Below are 22589 nucleotides of genomic sequence, written 5' to 3'. Positions count from 1 at the left end.
CCTTGACTTTGGGATCGACCCCCGACGTAACATCCAGTCTTGTGGAAGGGTTTAACATGAATTTTTTACAGAAAATGAAGAAAATTATTCTTCATTAAAAATGAAGGAAATTATTTTGAAGATGGCAAAGAGGTCCTTCATAGTCGCACATTTCAGCAAAATGTCCAATGCTTGACTAATAGATTTACAGCACAATACTGCTTGCTGACCTTTGAACAGGGCAGCAACTGTCCAGGTCAATTGGGAGGTCACTTACATAAAAAATGTCTTTGTCTTGCTTCAACATGCTCATTACCAGGGACCATTTGTCTGAGATTAATTCTTACCATTTTTCATACCTTCCCAGTGCCATCATTCAAAGACAGTCCACCCATCCTAGCTGTCTTAGAAATTTTTGTCATGAAAACAGAGTTCACAGACAAAGCCATTTCTGACGTTAAGTTACAGCACAGCTAGCCGTAAAATCCCCTATATTGCACTCCAATTCACACAAGCCAGAATTACAAAAGATTTGTCCATCTGGATTCCACTGAGGGTCCCCCCCAGTCGTTGACCCCTCCGGAGACTTCCCCTAACCTCACCTCCTTAATTATCAATTCCCCAACAAACTGTATCCATCAAACTACCAAGCTTTTCTCGCAGTTGTTTAATCCTCCCGTCTGCTCAACTCTGTGATTATCCCGATCCTGTCCCCCACAAATACATATGACTTGGTTCAAAGTCAAGGTCTGCCAACGAAGCATATCTCTAGCCGATTCTATGTTATTAGCATAGTTTATATACGGTAACTTGTTTGCATTTATACTCTAATGGCATTGCTACAGACTTGCCTCATAAATCATTAAGATGCGTAAAATAAGAAAACAGTAGAAAGATAAGACGAGATGGGAAGCAGCAAAAAATCATCGACGAGGGCGAGAAGCAGATCATTTCACAGGGAGAGAATTTTGGTCGAAAACAGGAAACCCCTCCTGGAATGGAAATTTCTAATGTTTATCTTTGTTAAGTTATTTTGTGAAAGTCAAACAAAAGGTTCTTCAAATTTAAAGCAGTATGTTTATGTACTCATTATATCACTGATAAATACTTTCATTTTATTTTCTTTGCAAGGGTTGAAGGACAACTAATTAACAGAGGTGGACATTCTCAACCAGGGCAGTAGGTTATAATACATTCCCTCTGCTGGATATGGTTGGGAGAAAGAAGGAGGGGATGGGGGGTAGGGGGAGAAATGTTGTGGAATGTAAACCTTGGGGGGACTATATATGAAAAATATTGAAAAATTTATAAACAACAGTTTGATACTACCAATCTACCCATGTACCTCTACCTGACCCCCCCCCCCTTCACTGTAACATTCCATCAACAAAGTTTAGTTATCCCCTCAAATATCAATCTGACGTGTATAATATAAATTAATTTTGCAAGAAAATTTTATCAAGTAGTGCAATTATAAAAGCACTCAGTCCACAAATATAATTCCAATTAACTCTGTGTGTGATTTTAGAATATCAGAGACTATTAGCATCTTGCGCATCAACCCCCCCCCCCCCGGGCAGTCAGACAGTGACCTTTAAGTAGAGGCATCGGTCATGCAGCTCTTAACAAAATGAATGATAGAAACCTTAATGATGATTCACATTTTTCTAGTTATCAAAATCGTACCAATCTTTGTGTTCACAGAGTTAGGATAGCAATTAATAACAGAAAAGAAAGGTCTGTTAGATGATGATACGCCATAAACTTGAAGTAAGAAGGTGAACAGGGACAAAGATTCGTTTCACGGTCAGTGAGTTTGGCAATTCATAAGATAGTGTAATGTTATATCCCCTTGACAGATGTATGCAGGAAGACATATACAAAGAGATACGGGGCTGATATGTTAAAGAAAGTTCTGAATTAAGGATTGTCTGTAAATTAAGCAGATGTTTACTTTTGGTCATCAATTTATCATAATTTTTAGCGATTTAAGTTAAATTGCAAGAATAATACTCTTAATATTAGGTATCAAAACCATTGAAGATACGCTCCTGGCTTTTGTCATTAAATGACACTGATTTAAGAACTTAACGGTACTTAAGTAAGTAATGGTTTCAGACGGATGCTACACTATGTTAACTAGGCTTGCTTATATCTATGCTTTCCTTTTGCCTACTCACCCTACTTTATACATAACCCCACATCCCTATCCCCTCCATTTAATCTCACATCCCTGTCCTGCCCTCCTATAACTGCTCTTAATTTCCATCTACATGTTATCTTACACCCCGTCCCCCACATCCCCTTCCAAACCTCACATGTCCATTGTCAAGCCTACAAGTAACCTCATATCCCCCACCCCCCCTCCACCCTTCCCTTCCATGTCTCATGTTCATTGCCAAGCCTAACTGACAGCTATATCTGTCAAATTCCTTTCACAAATGCCACATTTGCCTGTCTATTGCACGAACCTGCCATTCGATGTTATAAATTTTACAGGCAGCAATCAAATTTACACAGGTGAGGCTCTGTCACAGAATATGTGCAGAGGACATAAATTACACATCTCAGCTTTGTCTGGGTTTTACTGTCTGCAACATGTACAGTATATGTAAGCAATTTATAGGAAAGCTGTTGATTCCCACCCTCTTTGTGTGTTCTCGTGTAGAATATTGAATGTTAAATCTGGTTAAACTACATTATAATAACAGATCTGGTCGCATTAATTTAGGGTCAGACATGGAAGTAGGTGTTTGGGTCCGTTTTGGTAAATTATATTTTCCTCTATTTGATGCTAACACAGCAATGTATTAGCGTTATGAGACAAAAGTAGAATATAAAAAAAAAAATAAGATGAAAAAGTGAATAATTGACAAAAAAAAAATATGCTTCTTGCATGTGATTATAATCTAATTATGAAAATGTATCAAGATGACAAAATGTTTTAAATTGAACAGATATTAATCATTTTCATCAAAACTTGGTTGGATTGGTCAAATCTATAGTAAACTTACAACTTAGTTTTTGAAGAAAAAAAAACATGTTCACAAACTGTTCATTTACTGCGAAAAGCATGTAAGTGTCGGTATTATTATTATGCTTCTGAAGACAATCCTTGAATCTTGCTTAGGATAGAATTATAATATTTAGAATAGAATTATAATTATCTGGTCATCTAACCAAGTTTTTTGCAAAAACAACTCCCTCCCTCATTTCTCCACAATTAGGAAATTTGTAGATTGACCTAAGTGTAGAAGAAAATTTGAATTCAACTTATAGAACTTCTGAATAATTTTGTAACCCCAAAATCAAGGAAAAATTAGCCTCATTTTCCCATTGAATTCTGTCCGCTTTATAAACTGACATGTTTAAGATTTCAGATCCTTCCTCCTACTCAACAATTAAAGTAAGGCCATTGTGTAAGATCGTTTATACAATTTGGTAACTAATGGCTACCGGTTCTTAAAAGGTGCTGCCTGGCTCCCAGCATTTAATTGTTTGTGCTGCCTTAATTGTTGCAGGGGTCATCAGCTGACAAAGGCTTCAATTCCCAAAGATCAAAGATTTAGAAACATCTGCTAAAGAAGAAACCAGCTGCGATGATAAAGTTCTGGACTCCAGACAGAGTGGAAGCTATAAACATGGCTATCAATGTACAAAGAAGTGGTACAACCTAAATATAAACCACAATCATGTTATAATGTAAAATTAAACAGGTTTGAGTTTTGTAGTTCTGTAGTAGTGCTGTCGCCATGATTGCTGTCACTAAGTACTGACACAGCTGACACACATTGGTTATATGAACTCCTGGCACAGTTTGTCTCTGTGTTTATTAAATAGCCAAATCATTGATAGCTGACACACTACAAAAGTTTGCAATATCTTTTCCCAAAGAATTTTGATTGTTTTTTCAAGGCTGTTTTTTTTTTTTTCCTTTTAATCAATGAAATGGTTAAAATAGTTCTATACTGAAGATCAAGATTACTTCACCCCGAATGCTATGCCAAACAGTAAATTAATGGTCATCCTTATTCAACTTCGGCGAGCAATTTCTTGTACCTGCGGTACCAACTTTTGAGGCCCACCGCCCAGACTCTTCCATGAGGTCTGAGCCATGACCCCCACCAGATCCCTATTCTTCAGAATCTTGTACTTGATGTCAAAAAATACCTTAATCAATCTGCATCAGTAAGCTTCAAAAACTGTAGATAACTTTTTTTTCTTTTGGGACTGACATTTGTACCCAGTTCCCCTAGTTTGTAGACTGTCATTTAAGACTCCTTAGAAGTTAAACCTATAAATGCATCTAATGTTTGGGCTACCAGAAATCTGTTGAGTGGATAATGTGTTCATGCAGGCAAGTGAGGTTCAATGGTAATAGTTCTTTTCTGTTTATTATTATGCTATTGCCATACAAAAGTGAATACTGTAGGCTTATCAACACGAAACCATGGTCACATTCATTACTGTAGGGCTTTTACTGGTGTGTGTTACATCAACAACTGATTTTTGTATAACTTGCAATCTGTATAGACACTTTTCTTAATTATAAAGGTTCATTCCATTCAGTAATTATCTAGCCAAGAAAATCACTTTTCATTTAAAAAAAAAAGAAAGAAGAAAAACAAGGTTTTGCATAGTTCAAATGAATCAAGACCAAAGACAACGGAAGGATGGGGATCTCCTTTGAGGCTCATAAAATGTAATTTCGGTTAATTACCTAGACCATCCCAACAGAGAAGAACAGGAAACGTATGCCACAGAGAATATGTCCTTAATACTTAGCATGGAGTCCCATCACAACCCAACAGAGGCGATGCAATTTACAGAAAGAGAGAAGAAAAAAAAACACAGAAAAAAAAAAGAAAGAGAGAAGTCAAAAAGGAAGGAAAGAAGGGGGAAAAAAATCTCCCATTGATGGTTCCTGCTGAGAATTTCAGAGTTAATAAGTCTCAGTTTCAGTGAAGACAGAAATCTTGACAAAGCCAGCATGCGAAACATTCAAGTGTAGAATTTCATGACATTGTAAGAAAAGCTTGCAAAGTGAGTGGATGTGGAGCAGCTCATGAGTGGCAGCTTCGGGAAGAGCAAGTGTCATTAACAGCGAAATTACGATTACCCCAAAGTGCTGTTTATTCCCATCTTCCCAGCCATAGAACAAAATGAAAAATGACGTCCGTAAATGCAGAGAAAACAATTTTCCCCAAAAGTTTTTCAATCCGATTTTTATTTCTTTTATACCTTGTGGATAACTGTCTAAAACTGAGACAAGTCAGATGCATTCCCCCAGCGCTGCAACTAACAAAAATCGAAGCCTTGAAAAAACAAGAAGCAGTAAAAAAAAATCCACGCGTTAAGACTGTTTGTTCTGGCTAGTCTCGACGATGACGTGGAAGGTCTACGGCATTCGACAATAACATTCAGTAAGAAGGATTGAAGCATATATATATACCCAGACTCTGAAGAAGTATTATTAAAGGAGACTGGTGCCTTCTAAAGCACAACCACTGAGCTGAACATGAGAGCAAGCTGTTATCTCACAAGTCCAGGAAACATAAACTAGTTTTTATTCTGATGACACATCAACACTCTATATTTAGGAGCAACAGACAACTTTTTGAATTTATTGAATCTTCTACCCATAAAAATTTGGACTTAAAGGAGCTCTCCGTTGTCTTTACAATGTGGTGTCAGTTGCCAAGGAGATACAATATACATCAACATTATATATCAGTTAGTGTCTTCATGAAATGAAAAGTAAATCTTACCACTGAGATTCTTGTGATGAAAAACTTCAGTGGAAATTTAAGGCATATTTTGCTCTGTTTGGGAGAGGGGTTGCTGACTCCTGTAAAGGACACAGTTATGTAAGTGATTTATAGGGATGGGATGGGTGAGGTGGAGGGGGCACTGATGGGATGAGGTTAGGGAGGAGCTGAGGTGGGGGAGGGCTTCATTGCGACAAGTATCTCCATCGGACAGACCAACAATGATGATTGAGTTTGCCTCTCCTTTAATGTCATAAATGCACAAAAAATCTGAAAGATCTCAAGAAAGTCAATATTTTTTGGCAAAATCGATGTTCCTACCTCAGCCTTCCAGTCATCCTTGAAATGATTCAGATTCATGCGTACAAGATTTTACCCACAGCTCTGACTATTTATGGGACTAGTACAGTTTATGGATTAGCACTATAGAATAACAATTTCCAACTCTAAAGCTTAGCTTTGCCTCAGACTTGTTCAACTATTGAAGAAACAAACCCTGCAATGATCGATAAAGCTGTAACTCACAGAAGAAGAGTAACCGATCCATCATGTGCATCATCCATCTATGCTGTAGATTGTTTTGAGAAAAAAATTTGCTCTATATCCCCAAAGGCAGAAGAAGAGAGATCTGTATTCTAATAAACCGCAGACACATTTCAAAGGAGATCAATACACAAGGCTATACATGCCGGTATTTGAACAGCAATGAGTTCTCAGGGAACGGCAAATTTCAAAGAGATTATCAAATGTATCGGTTGATAATGTCACTGCAATGAAACTAAACGGTCTTTGGGAGACTCTTCATGAAAGAGAGAATTCAAGCTGCATTACAAGTTTGCATATAATATATCACCACAAGCTGGTGGTACTGTACCAACTACTTAAAGAAAAGGATTTGCATTCGCACTTACAGCCATCAACCCTTCCTTTTACTCATACCAAGGGAAATTCAACTTGTACTCATGCTGTTGTACTTGTACTCATACCAAGGGGACTTCACTAATACTCATGTTGTTGTACTTGTACTCAAACCAAGGGGAATTCTCCTTGTACCCATGCTGTTGAACTTTTACTCATACCAAGGGGACATCAACATGTACTCATGCTGTTGTACTCATATGAAGGGGACATCAACATGTACTCATGCTGTTGTACTTGTACTCATTCCAAGGGGACATCAGCATGTACTCATGCTGTTGTACTCATACCAAGGGGACATCAACATGTACTCATGCTGTTGTACTTATACCAAGGGGAATTCAACATGTACTCATGCTGTTGTACGTGTACTTATACCAAGGGGAATTCAACATGAACTCATGCTGTTGTACTTGTACTCATACCAAGGGGACATCAACATGTACTCATGCTGTTGTACTTTTACTACAAGTCTTTTTGAAGTCAACCGCTCAAGTCAATGGCACAAGACCCATCAATTGGCAGAAACACTCCTCCCGATGGTGTTTTTATTGAAATGTGAAAATAACATGATTTACCACATACTCAGAATTAGGCAATATTCCAATTACTTATATTTCAGTCTACTTGCACTTCCACACACAGTTCTCAATTATTTTATTCCAATAACACATACAGTCCGAGATGCTCTCGCTGATTTCTTTTTCTTTCATTTCCCAATCAAATTTCTTCCCCGTCATTTCAGTTCATATTCACTTGATTATGTAAATAGGTTTTAAAATACTTCTTTGCCGCCTGGAGGATGATTCGTTTTCTCCAACTGCAATATTAATTGCTGAACACAAACATGTGGGTATTCATCCATTTCCATAATTTATGCCAATTTTTCTCACTGAAGTTCTCGAAGGAGTGCGATGCTTCTTCACCGAAATTCTCATCATGAATTTGGTGAGAAACGCAATAGCAGTACTCTAGATCTGTTGGGCAATTTGCCAAAACCTCAACTATCAAAGTCACCTTTAAAGGCTGCCATAAGTGCTGGCTATTCTTGTTTGTTAGAGAGTAGCGGGTTAATTTATAGGTTAGTGTCTGGTGAAAGATGAAGTCAAAATGTCAGTAAGGATCACTCCAGTCTTGAAATTTTTTATGGGAGATGAATTGTCATCAAAAGATGCCATCTTGGCCAAAATTTTGCTGGTTAGATAGCTGCTGTAGAATTGAAATGACATGAGAGAGGAGTCAGTACTTATGTAGGCATCTGACATTAATGGCCTTCAAGGCAAGGCATTTTAACACCCTAAAACATAGTAGACACCTACCTATACATGTAACATGAAACCTGCAAGGGCTTATGGATAACAACTTACACGTCGGGTGGCTTCCAATTCAACATTTTTAACTCAAATTGGAAATCTTTTCAATTTAGAAAGTCACTTCGGATGGGAAAACCGTTGGTTGCTCTGGGATGAAAAACCCACATCACTATGACCTGGACGGGTATCGGACCAAGAACCTTCCGATTGCTAAGCCTCATTGCTTCAAATGCCACCGCCTTTATTCCACTCGGTCACAGCACCGCTGTTAATTAGCTAAAGGTCTTTTAACCTTTACACTTCACCGCAGATGGGAGAGCTAATTATTGCAATGGTTAGATCACAAGTGAAGGATACAAGAAAATGACTAGCAAATTTTAAGAAAACACATTTTTGGGACAAGAAAAAGTTTTAAACCATTTTATATCTAAAGATATACCACAGCCTTTCACATGTGAAACAAACTTGTACGACTCCAAGTTGAAGTACCCAATATTCTGCCAGGTTTCATAAACCTTCAAATGTCACCATCTTGTGCATCATTCCTTTTCTTTCTATCATTTCGAGAAACCCTCTTCCTCTGTTTGGAGCAGAAAATCTTTAATTAAATTAATCGTGTTTTTTTATGATCCTAAGGAGTAGCAAGCTTGAGTAATAAAACTGTCAACAAGTGGCCCATTCAGTTTTATAATGATGGTAATGAAGACTGAGGAGGGGATCATATTTGTGTACTGATATATCACAAATGGTGCTTGAAATGGAACCAATACCAGTCTCTCCCTTTCATTGTCGTCATAATTATTTACCCACAATGCCATAGTCATATAGATGATGAGAGATTAAAAAAAAATATGAATTATAAATGAAAAAGAAAAATATTACAGGATGAAAGTCTACAAAGTTTTGGATAGTGGGCAAATTATCAATGATGCCAATATTTAAATAGGGAATGTCAGGACCTTGCACAATATCTGTGAAATCTGCAGAGTAGATCAGGTTTTTACTTATGATGGTGGTAACCATTGGAAACGTGGTTGGAGTGTTCATAAAGCTGTCAAATATAGGTTAAATCTTTGCCACATGTGGGAGGATAATATCCATGAATAAATGTTAGATCGATGATTATGCAGTTTAGTTGTGCTATAACCATCTAACCATGAAGCTTTGAATGTAGGGATCAGTACCGGCGGACATTTTTCTGCCTAGACAGCGCCAATAGATATTGACTGTAGCACAAGTTGCACAACAACTATCATTTTTAAACAATTAGCTAAACTGAGGCAAGGATGCCAAGTTGTTTTCAGGCTTAAAGCAGCAGTATATGTTGTATTGGACCTGATGGTTTTGTCCATGGTATAATACCCTCACAATGCAAGCCATTATAACTTCACAAAGTTACTTCCTAAATAATCAAGAAAATTTCTAAATAATCAAGTCAATTTCTAGCAAAACAAGAAAAGTACCATACTTTTATTGATCAAATGTTCCCTTGAATTTCCATGTAATTAGTACTGTAGGATCACTGGTTGGTAGTCACATTTGTCACAGTGTGTAGATTGTATAGCCTATGGTCCCTAATAGTTGTTGTTGGTCTTGGAGTGAGAAAAGCTGGCATGTCTTTGTTTTATCAAGCAAGCATTAAATGAAGTAAATGTAGCCAAAAAGACCAGTGATAATAGGTAACAGGTCAACATCCTACATCAGAACACACTTTAGTAACCTGGTTAATAACAAATAAGCTTAAGAGATGAATCCTCTCATAAACCTCCCCCCCCCCTATTCCTCACCCACCTCGACACACCCCAACCCACTTCACTCATCTCCAACACTATATTGACCACATGAATAATTTTTCATATACACAGCAAACTGCTGGATCAAACAATAAATTTTTCCAGTTTGTAATTTCAAGTCTCATCAGATACACATGTTAGACTTTTAGTTTTGATAAAACAAGAGAAGCTGTTTATATTAATTTACTCTATTGAAATATACAGAGATCTGGTTAAAAAATAACACATTATAGAAGTAATTTTATTCTTTCACTGTTCCCTTCAATCATCTTATATACAATGCTTAATGTCACCCTCTTGTTTGTGTTAAACCCCCGCAAAGCACCTTGTCATTGTCTTACATTGATGTTAGAATTTTACCCTTTCTTACCCCAAATTCACCCGATGAATAAGACGCATCTTTTTATCGACTTTGACAGTTTGAGAGGGGTCTCTACAAGGTTTTTAATATCCATGCCCAATCTCTTCCATTAAATACTACTGCACTAGTGTTTTTTTCTAATGACACTGTATATAACCGACATCCATGAGCAGTAGCAGTCTACAGTTTCTTCGCTGAAAATAAATTTTGAATTACTTGTAAACCATTCAATCAGAGCATGAATGAAGGGGAAAAATCAGGAGTTGACTCTTTAGAGGTCTCAACATTTGTTCAATATCTTTGGGACAATGGCAGATAAAGCAGATGTTTACCTTGATTTTAGTAAATTTGTTTTGCTACTTGATACTAAAATTGGATGAAAAAGCACAGGCTCATGGCATATGGCTGGATCAAGTTGCAAATGACAACACAATATTATTTTTTTTTTTTTTAAATTGCTGGTACATTTTCTGCATGTCACTAAACATAGTATGAAAAGGTATCTGAGTGATGAAATTCCAAGAATCGTATGCAAAACCTATTGATTTATGTGGGTATGCAATGTAGTTGACATACTGGCTTCCGAGTGGCTATCCAGAAAATGAATATGTATGGAGTTGATTAACAGACTTATGGGTTCCAACACCTATGGCTGGCTAGCTTTGCCTTTGCTTCAAATTTCTGAATTCAGTATCCTGTTTACACATCTCTTTCATCATCGAAGTGAAAGAGAGGTAATTGGTAGGAAATGACTATTACCATATGTTAATCCCTTGTTTGGCAATGAATTAACCCCCTTAAATCAAACATTATTACAACCAAACGTACATTGTTGTACTGACAGAGGAAAGAGGCAAATGATCCAAATGATCGCTTCCTGTGGAGAGAAAACAGAATAATGACGGAAGCCCTCTTTGCATTTTTGTTGATGTAACAAACATACCGCAAAAACAATTCGCACTGGAAGAAACAAAGCACTACACCCAAACTAGTAGGAAACACAAGACAGATACCTCATCTATCCCCACTGAATAATTTCCAATAGGAACAAGTAACAAAAAATGCAGTTTCTTCATGAATTCTGACCATTAAGATCATGGAGCCTGAGAAATCCTAGCTGCAGTTTTACTAAATACATTTTACTTACCATACTGCGCTAGATCGACGCAGGTTTCGGAGGTGAAGTTATCCTGCACGCTGTTGCAGTAGGATCGTACCATTAGCATAAAGGTGAGGCCAAGCATAAGGGCCATAGAGAGGGCAATCCAGGCTATGCATAAGAGGTATGCAATAATGGTTACCTGTTGGCAAGCAATACACAAGAAAACAAAATACTTGAAATTCACAATTTACTTAAAATAAAAAGATGGTTGACAAAAAAAGAAAAAAAGAAGAGAGACATGTATAAAATTCTGCATTCTAATGTAAAGGTCACAAACAGACTCCTCTTTCTGATAATCATCATTACAAATTTTGTTGTTAATTATCTGTTTAACTTACTGTGCATTCCATAAAAAAAAAAAGATGCTTTACATATGAATAACTACAAAATAGATGATAGCTCTTGATAATCAGGATAAATCAGAGCTTTAATAACAGAATTTATAGCACTGCCAAAGAAAGTCAAGGAATGGCCACTCATTTGCAAATCATAAAAGCATTTGACGAACATTATCCTGATCCTCTATTCAGTTTGGAAATACTTTGGCTCATATCAAAAAATTCAACTTTAAAAAACAGAAATTCAGCAATTTCTGGTACATACCAAATTTGGAGATAAATCATAAATGCTTTTGGGGAAAGGAGGAGGATCAGGGGCATGATTAACACTGCTGAGGTTTTGTTGGTGCAAGTATTGGTGTAAGCAATAAAAACGTTTGTAATCTTTCTTAATATGACTTTAATCCCTTCATTTGCAGTTGTATTCCATGTCTATAACACCAACATTACTACCTCCATCAAACCATCTAGCCTACGTCCCTGCCTCTCTACAGCTTTACATGCCAATCCACCAGATTAGATCTTCACCTTGCAAGAAATAACACGCCCCTACAGATGATTACACAGAAAGGTTATTTAATTGCTTTTATTTAATTTTGCAACTCCCTATGACCTAGCTGTTACATCTTTCTTTCTTTTTCTTTTTACTGTTTAAGTTTGAGCTATTTATTCTTCGAGTGCTTAAAACGCCAATCCTCGACAGTAGTTGGTGTTCGAGAAGTAAACTCGTCCTTGGAGAAGATTGACACAAATTATTACCACCAACGGAAGAAAAAGACTTGCAGAAGAGATTGGTTGCTTCAAGGTTGTCAAACTAAAAATATAGAACCTATTAATCTGATGAATTATTCAAGTAACAATGTATTAAACACTACATAATTTAAAAATTTAAAAGAGAGTTGAATACAAATGTGGGGGTGAGGGGTAGGAAAGACTAAGGATAAAAGTGAGAAATAAATGCATAGAACACAGAGCATGTGAACAAAAGCTTGTGTGGTAAACTCCTACAATAGCTTGATCCATTATCAAGATAAATCATATCTTTTCTGTATTTGGGAAATTATATTTGTCAGCAAAATTTCATCAATCCCCAAGTTGTTTTTCTTAGTTTTCAGTCGGTTATTAATTGGGCTCATTAAGAGTTCTAATCCATGAAATCAATGCAATGACACAATGTTTATGTAAGGAACGTCATTTGGCAGTCTCATTCTCCTAATTTCCCCATCCACCCCCCCCCACTCCACCACCCCCTCCCTCACAGGCTTGGATTAGAGATTAAAGGCAGCAAGGATCGAAGTAGATTCCTTGATTAACGGCCAAAAAATCTTTACTGTGTACAATAATCAAGGTGAGTACCTTAGCATGATAAATTGCCATCATTTGACTAGAGCTGTCAGCTAAATGCAAATGGAAATGGATGTTTGGAAAAGAAAGCCTATAGCCATCTATCATAATCTGCCCTCCACTAGCATGTCTTCCACCTTCCCCTTCCCCATTCCAAACCCCCACCCCATCCCCCCCTCGTGTCAACATCTGATTGATGGAAACAATTGATACTTACTACACTGATTGATACTCTGTTGACACATTTAACAAATCGTTGGCCGCAGGTGTTCTTCTTGGAAGGACCCGAGCTGAAGCAGGCCAGGACAAGGAAAAACAAACCAAAGATGGCGATAATAGTAACCAAGGTAATCAGCATCCACAGCAACATGCCCAATCTGTATAATTATAATCATAAAAAACAAAAGGTTTAAATACTGTACATTTACATACATCCGATGTTAATTAATTAACTGAAGGAATGAATTTTAAGTTAAAGTCCACTGAGCATTGCCTTCTAAAATTCTAAACAAGTTTAGAAAATGGACTTTTGGGATATATTAAAATAAGAGACACAGGAAAATACATCAATTCAGAAAATATTTCTAAATTTGATTGATGGCAGAATTAAAAGGAGGGACAGTGACCAGAAGTGATCGGTCACTGAGGGTAAACAGTGCTATAAAAGTTATGCATTCACCCTAGACAAGGTATACAGAGAGAGAGTGCCAAGATTGTGAAGGGACAGGTAAAAGCAAGGAAACCAAGCTAATAATCCCTTTTCTACAAAATTATGAGACATTGATGCTCCTGCATACATATATGGATAAAACCTAGAATGCAAATATCTCAACATTTCAAAAAGGTACTTGAAAACATGGGGTTTGTATCTGAGTAATATGTTAAAGCTGATTTAATGTGTAAACATTTCACTGTTCTGACTGGTCATGTACAATGCTGCCTTTGGGCCTCCATAGTTTGCCAAACCCATTAATGTATGCATGCAGAATATATATATATATCCCTTCACAGTGTCAGGAACCAAGTCTGAGTTTGTCTCTACGGGATTATATACACAGCTTAGAAGCTGTGCAGCTCATGCAATTAACAAACTCCTGTCAGGGAGCCTAGCTGTTGTCATTATACCTGCAAGCAAATTTACAACAGCACACTGTTTAAATAATTGTGAAATGAGGCCTTGTTCTTGAGCACTGTATATGATTGTGTGTATACAAAGGAATCACTGCCTTCATATGACATAATATTGTTAGGTAGTGGAGTCTGAATTAGCCATAATCATAATTTAAAATTGTTATATTTATGAACAACTTAATTAGAAGCAGGTTAAATATATCATGATATAACACATTTCTCCCAGTTTGAAGGCACATTGTTAGGAACACTGTCAAGCTATGTCTCAAGTTTCCCCACCATACCCATCCCCAGTCCAATTTAAATTAAAAAAGTTATACTAACGATATTAAAAAAAAAAAAACAATTATTCTGGCATAATGAGTCAAATCACAGATACACACCTGTAGTTGAAAGGAAAAGATAAGCTTTGCAGCAAAATTTCTCGTCCGAAAATCTGCAAGGATATTTACGCTTGCGATTTCAGCACCTATCAAGGTAATTCATATCAGTTTCAATAGTAAACAAACCAATATTGTGTTAATGCACTCGTCATGAACCCTGCAAAGTGCAACTGCGACCTCGCATTGCACAAGAGAGGAGGAGGAGGACAACACTGTCATACGGCTTGCGACAAAAAAATTAATAATCACAAAAACTACCACTTAAGTGCAATATTTAATGAAACCATCTTTTAATCAACCCGCACACACACACGCACACACAGGGTAGAGTGCTTCGGGTAGACTCCCACATTTTTGAACCCAATAACGTTATTGGGGTTCTGTATTTTAAGCTTTAATCACGACTCAATCGAATCATGAGTCCAGCTTACTACTGTACGTAGCAGCTGTGATATGACTGACCGTAGAATTGGAAATGCTAATGACAAGAGCTGCACTTTGCATCATCTACCAGAAACCTGGAGGGTCAAATACTGCAAAACATACAGTACTGCAGTGGAACGGAATTCATTAGGAAGATTATCTTATGACGAACGCCGTTGATTAACTTGTCAAAAAAACTGCATTATATTTTATCACGTTCTGTGGCAGCTGTACACTTCAGTGTACACATAACTTAAAAAATCATCCAAATGGATTTGAAATGGAAAATTTGTGTTGAATACATAAAATTTCTGCAACTTTCGTTTCAAATCATTTTCAAAGAGATGTTTTGCATTTAAAGCTGGGTCTGTTGGCACAGCTTCATTTGATGAAAAAGTAACTTAATGTTACAACATGAGTGGGTGGGGGGGGAGGGACAGGGGGATATGAAAAATTTGCCTGAGTTGAATGGAATACTTAGTTAACTTGGATAACAAAAACCAAGGAGGTTGTTGTGGTATCACAATGCAATAATACTTGGATCAAGAGTTGATGTTTCCAAAATTCGCCAGAACAAAAAAAGGCTGTCTTAATCCTAATTTTTCCTAAAAAATACCAAACGTAAGACAAAAAGAATGCTAGTTAACTTTTGGTAATATATTCTTACCCCTTTTTGTACCCACTGTGTTCAGCATACATTACTGTACCCTCGAACAGATCATCTGCAGTTTCTCGAATCATGATGATTTCATAGGTCATCAAGGCTAGTCCTCCAGCTAACAGGAGAAATGCAAACAAGGTTGCATAGGGAACCCTCCTCAGGCACCTGCATAACGCGTAGTCGCAGCAACGAACTACAAAGAGAAAGAGTATGAAAAAAATGCATATGAAAAGGAACTGTTCAAATGCAACTATGCAAATAGATATCAGTTTAATATAAAACATGATGGCATAAATTTCCACTTCTGGAAAATGGTTTCAGTATCCTTGTTCCACCCCCCTCCCCTTCTCCCTCCCCCTCTCCCTCCCTCAAAGAGTTAAAGTAGAGGAAAACAACTAGGAGCAAATAATTCACATCAATGGCCTTTTACCAAACTTTACTTCATCAGACCAGTCTAGGATCATGCTTATTGTGCCCGTTTAGTTCCTCTTGTTTTTGACCATTTTAATTAATATTATTAATTATTAATATTTCAAAACCCTTGCTACAATGCCAAATGTCAGGTCAAAAGTATCCCCAAACCTTGGAGAGAGTCATTAGGGTCACTGTGCAAGAATGTTACCAGTTTGTAGGCAAGGTAGACTCGGAGTCCATGAGGCATGGGAGGAATGATGAACATACTGTACTAGACAAGAACAAATATGTATCTGTTTCCACTGTTAATAAACAGGTTAAGATTTCTGCAGGTGTTTGACATATGACATCATCGGTGGTTTCCTTGGACATGTTTCGCTGTAGGCTAAAGTTTGGACTGTTGGAGGAACCTTGAGGATAAGAGTTTAATTAAAGGTTCCAAGTATCACAGGTTCATAGGATTGATAGTTCTCCTTGGGCTGATTGTACAGGGTAGGTATACTGCACCACATGTTATCAACAGAACAAGGTCGTTATCAACTTCTCATGTTACAGTACAGGCTAGTACTGTATGTAACATTGATATGAGTAGACAACATATATTGTATTGCATGGAATCTACAGCATCATTGCAGTTATAACATTGGGTTTCAGGGTTAGAATGTCAACATTTTAGCTTTAAGTATACTTGCTACAAATTGCAAATTTTCAAAACATCTACAGGTTTGAAGTTCTCACTGGCACTTTCCTGAATTATAGAAGAAATCAGCTATTGTACAGGATTATGAAGCAGTCCCATAATATTTGCTGATAATACTAAGCATTTATACAGGGCTTATGTCAGGTAAAGATATATCATGCCGGCTCTTTGACTGATGATTGTTAACAGACTTATCAATCATGCATTTATGTTCTTATTGTCTACTGTTAGGAAAATGCTAGTGCATTTTTCCTCTCTATCAGCAATCATGAAATCAACTGGCATTTAGCCAGAACAAATAGTCAAAATTTCATAACCTGCATATAGACAAAGATCCTTATTTACAACATGATGTCTAAGGTAGAATGACTGGGTAGAAGTGATAGTCACTTGTGCGAGACCATCTATTCAGTAACTGGGTCATTTTAGCAGGGGGAACTGTTTATCCCTGACTTTAGGCACGATTCAGCGTGAGTGTTCACCCAGAGTACGAACAAGTCTCAATGCACTCACAATTTGCCAACCTTGCTTGGACTAGCAACTCCATCCAAGAATCCTGCCTTCATGAGAAGAACACTCAAGAACATTCTGTACCAACCAATGATAAACAAATCCAAGTTTCAAGAAAACCATACTGTGATGGATAATGATAGAATTCTCCCATTAAAATGTCAATTGAATTAATGCCTCTGCATCTGCCCTACATTTTAACACCCCTAAAAACTTAATTTTCCAAATTGGAAGCAAAAGCACATTCATCAAATTCTGTTTGTTGGCAACCAGAAGAATATGTGGGGAGAACAAAATAAATGAAAAAGAACTACGCCAGAAATGTATTTCATTACAGAGTTCAGCGGCAACAACGTGCAGCAGGACATAAATACAGAGAAGTTTGTCTATTGATTTTCACACAACACTATCTAGATTAATTTTGGTTTGAACTTTGCACAAAGTCATCGCAAATTTATCGCCCAACCAACCATTCTGAGCCATCACAGGAGATATTACAAAACACAAACAGGCTGCAGAATAAATTACGATTGATTTCTCTCTTGATGGAGATTGCTCTAGGGTTCTGCAGGAGATTGTGGGACAATGACCTCCAACAGTTTCCCCCCTTCAAATGTTTCTTTTCTCTTGATACAGTAATATTAGAAAGCAGACAATTTGAGACCCAAAACTATGACCGATTTAGAACAATTAAATCCCTCTAAGCAAATTCTATGTTGTTATTTAAAGATATTGTTATATTTAAAGATTAATATTTTTGGCAATCAATGTCTCTTTGCTTGGTTTGTATCCCAGATTGCAGCTAACGTGTGCATGGCACTAACAAATAATGAAAACAAATTTATAGGGAGCAGTACAAACTACATCCTCACTGATTTTGTTTAATAAATGTTAAACTTCAGCTAATTAAAACTGATGTATGCAGGCCCCTTTTCCTCTGTTCGGATAAATTGATATCCAAGAGAAAGTAGTGTACTTTCTTCGTCTCTCCGTTATTTGACCTATTTGTGGAGGTTTTGGTCAATACATGGTTTCGTATCACATGCAGATATATATACCCTGGACGTTTCCACGCCAGGAGGGTAAAGCCTAAAGGGGAAGAGAGCGACAACTAGATGGCAGTGGAAAGAAGTTCAAGAGCTTCTGTATATTGAGGAGATGAGTTTGTGTTAAATTGTTAATGAACCCTTTTAGGGGTACCCAAGAAGATTAAAATCTGTTCATCAAAAACTAGTCAGCATCTTCATTTTAACCGTGGGTTAATCCGATAAGTATTATTATATATGAGTAAGGGATATGACTCATCTCTTGAGCTCACGTTAATCTTTCCCAATTCAAAAAGGAAATTTCGGCAAATGGGCCTCATACACGAGAGCTGTAGCTGTAATTGAGTTGAAACACAGTGTGTATTCATGCATATCTTGAAGTCTACTGATCATTAATGTTCATCAACAATTTATGCTGCAGGGGGGAGGGGGGGGAGTACTTGAAATGGTTGTCATGAAAACAGACTATCCTTGTAATGTCACTTTCATAAGGAAACTGTTACATGCATGCTGCAATAGTTACTGTAATCTTAAGACCAGAAGATTTAGGCTCTCATTGGAAGAGAGATACAGTGGAGTATGAAACTTCACATTATTCACTTGATCACACACAGAAGTAGTTATGGTATAAGAGAATTAATAATAGAATTATGGAAAAGACCAAGAACCTAGGTTCCAATTCTGTACGAAAATCGCTGTGGGAAATCTGGACAACAAAACGCACGATGTTGGCACTTTGGATGGTAGAGGGCGCACAGTGTTGAAAGGTTACCAGTTCATTATAGGCACGGTAGAAGGAGGTGCTAAGTTTGTGGGGAGACAGGTAAGCGAGGAATGAGAAGCTCTACATAAATATCACAAAGTTGTTATTTGACAGCTTTGTAAATTTTGTGCTAGCTGTTTGCATGTGAGAATGACAACAACATGTTTTAATTTATGATCTAATTCTGACAGAATTATGTTTTAACAAAATATTACAACTACTGTATTCAGTGGGAAGGAAGGTCTTGACATGAAAGATTTTAAACACAGTATTGTAACTACAGGAAAAATTCCTCCATTATTATCACATATACATACAGTAACATGCTTACCTGTCACCTTCACACATTAAGATTATAACATACATTCTATTTCTATCATAGTGGCTGTAATGCTAACCATTTCAGCAATGATCCCCCCCCCTGTGTTTGATCTTACTGAAGCACAGGATGAGTGGTTCATTGCAAGTGGAGACAGATGTTACTTTGGTAATATAATCTATCAAGTGCAGGTAGGCTGGAGTAATTTCAAGATTGGTTACAATGAGATAAACAGTTTGACCAGGAAATTACAAGCACACAGTCCATGGTTTGTATTTTGTAACTTGCATTTCCTTGTTCATAAACCTTATCCTTTCTTCTCAATACATGTGTAAAACAGTAATTATGTCAAGAAATGGTCACATTCTTTTGGTTGGGGGTGGGGCCCGGGAGGTGGTGATGTACGAGGGGGAGGAGGAGAGCGAGAGGAAGAGGAAGAGGGTCAAAGGAATTAACTAATGGTAACTATATGACAATCCTGCACTCCATACAACCAATCACTGCAACAGCAATGCTAAGACAAGGACTTAGCTTTGCAAGTAGACGATGTAGAGAGGTGCTAACACTGTGACACTGGCAGACAAAATTTTTACCAAACATCCTGGTGTAAAGTACATAATATATAACATGTATATATCCGGTAGAACCTAAACAGTCAAAAAAAAATTTCAACATTGTTTCAAATGTTGCAAAATATAAATTATCAAAGTACATTGACCAAAGAGGTCAGTCCTCATAATTTGGGTCAAGATACGTACTTTGAAACAGTATGTGCCGCCCGAAGTTTTGTTTTCATTTACTAATGGATGCATCCATGGTTGTGAAATTTAACGCTGTAACCCTTTTGAACACATTGCATATATTTGGGAGAAAAAACAAAAACAGAAGTTCAGCTCTGTGACCTACTTCAGCAAACAAATTAGAATGGGGTCATGTGATGGCATTTAGTGGAGCACCAATTACATCTTAATTTAATAATTGAGTAATCACTCCGAAAGTAAACTGTTTGCTTCGATGGTGACTGATGTATTGAAATGGTGTGCTTCATAATTAATAGTACAATTTTTCAGATTTTGAGTTCACTAAATTACAATTCACTTGAATGAGATTAACAAACTCAGTATATTGCATAATTTGTTTGTCTCACTTTTTATTTACAAATCTCAAACATAAGGCCTCCAAAATACATTATTAACTATTCAATTTTTAATTATTAAAACCAATAACTTACAGGCAATTACTTTCGAATAAAGTAAATGGAAAAAGTAAAGAAGCTTCCTGAATTCTGGTAATAAAAGGCAACCACCTCACTTTCAGTAATCAGTGGAATGGGAAAGGGGGGGGGGAGGGAAGGGAGCAACCACTGAATTACTCACCCTCATCAAATATCAAATAATAATAACAGAGTCATATACCTTAGAAACATCTGGGGTTTTGTCCTTATCGGTCGAAAAATACATAAAATGCAACATAACAAAACACCTGAGTAAACAGCCCCTCCAACCTGAGGCACACCAATGCAAATATCAACTTGGATTACAACTTACACGTCGGGTGGCTTCCAATTCAACATCTTAACTCAAATTTGGAATCTTTCCAATTTAGAGAGTCATTTCAGATGGGAAAACCGTAGATTGCTCTTGGATGATAAACCCACCTTACTATGACCCCGGCCAGGTATCGAACCTCTTGATTGCTAAGCCTCATTGCTTCAAATGCCACCGCCTTTATCCACTCTGCCACAGCACCATCTATATCTGTTTTTAAGTTAATGCATGCTTATGAATATAATCTTGTTCTAAAAATATACCACCAGGTCTAGGTGGGGGGTGGGGGTGGGGGGTTGCCATCCCACATAAGAAAAAGTAGTCATTAACATACCCTTGGCTGCAGACCTAATTACGGACTTACTTTATTAAATTTATAGCCTATATACAATATTCCTCAGAGTGCACCATTTCATGGACAAAAGTTACATTTTGTTTTGTTTTTGTGGTGTAAGAATTAATCCACCCCCCCACCCCCTCCGCCTGACTAAAAGTGAATTGGTTTCAACCACCTCAGGGCCACACCCCCTTCTTCTTAAAATCCTGAATCCATCATTGCATGCAAGACCACAACATTAATTCCTTAAATCTTCCAAAACCTTCAATAAAATGAAGGATGTAGGAAAGAACAACACAGATATTATGTCATTGGCTATATAGAGTAATATGTTACGTACATCAAACTACTGTTGTATATTATTAATTGTACTTTACTAATAACAAACAAACATATAAACTTCTCATAAAGAGAACTATTAAACGTACCCATATTGCATCGGATCCAATGCACGTATGTATTTTCAAAAAAAACAGAATTATTCCAGTAGACCTAGGTACTTTTTTTTTCCAGCCCAAAATCCAGAAAACGCCCCGTACAATGATAATAACAGCACAAATGATCGCTTGGCCAAAGGCAGACTCCTTTTGTATCCGAATAATATTCCACAAGTTTAGACAAACAAACTCCTGTTTTCACAAGATCAGTTGTGAGAGAACTTCAAAATCTGTACAACAACTGTTCCCCATTCAGCTCTTAGATTCCTCGGGGATACGTCGAGGGGGTTGTTCAGTTCACTGTCTAGGCTTGCTTTCAGATCACAGCCATTATTCTGTCTTGTACCATGGACAAGATAATGTACAGGCTTATCTTTGTAGACCAACAAAGAAGCAGCATCACTATATGACTCAGACTGCGAAAAATGATGGCAGGTTCACATACATACAACACAGTAGGATAAATTAATATTACCAGCTACACAGCAGCTCTCAGATTATGGAAGGTATATAAATAGTAAATACACAAAAACACACTTCCAATTCTATACCAGTACATCCGTCTTATCATCAATTTCCTCTGCCCAGCAATACACAGCCACTGCTGCTATAGTTACATTAACAGTGCAGTTAATATTATATATACACGGTAGCTACATGCAGTACCACAACTTCTACATATTACAATTTGAGCTTGCTTCAACAAGAGTTCACACCCACTTCAGAAAAAAACCCAAAAATTTGTACGGCGATCGAGACTGAGTGCGTAAAAGGAGCTCGAGATACGGAGATGACCGTAAAAAGCGTGAAAAAGGATGCCCTGCCTTGAGAGAAGACTAAAATTTGGAAGACAGCTAACTGCACAAAGAAAAGAAGATGATGATGATGATGATAATGAGACTCTGTGGGGAATTTTGAAAACGAGAATTCTCCTGGCTTAAC

The 22589-nt window shown here is 37.2% G+C and overlaps 1 protein-coding gene across 2 annotated transcripts in view; it reads right to left on the bottom strand.

Moving 5' to 3' along the window:
- Positions 1-22589, bottom strand: part of LOC139980398 (uncharacterized) — a 71633-nt gene that overhangs the window by 25478 nt on the left and 23566 nt on the right. For both annotated transcript variants that reach the window (XM_071992036.1, XM_071992035.1), the window contains exons 2-4: positions 15581-15767; positions 13194-13353; positions 11280-11433 (exon numbers count right to left, since the gene is read on the bottom strand). In XM_071992036.1, coding sequence (XP_071848137.1) covers positions 11280-11433; positions 13194-13353; positions 15581-15767 — 501 coding nt within the window. The remainder of the gene's footprint in view (positions 1-11279; positions 11434-13193; positions 13354-15580; positions 15768-22589) is intronic.

The sequence above is a fragment of the Apostichopus japonicus genome, chromosome 14, assembly GCF_037975245.1.
Source record: "Apostichopus japonicus isolate 1M-3 chromosome 14, ASM3797524v1, whole genome shotgun sequence".
NCBI lineage: Eukaryota > Metazoa > Echinodermata > Holothuroidea > Aspidochirotida > Stichopodidae > Apostichopus > Apostichopus japonicus.
This window is presented reverse-complemented; position numbering and strand designations above follow the sequence as displayed.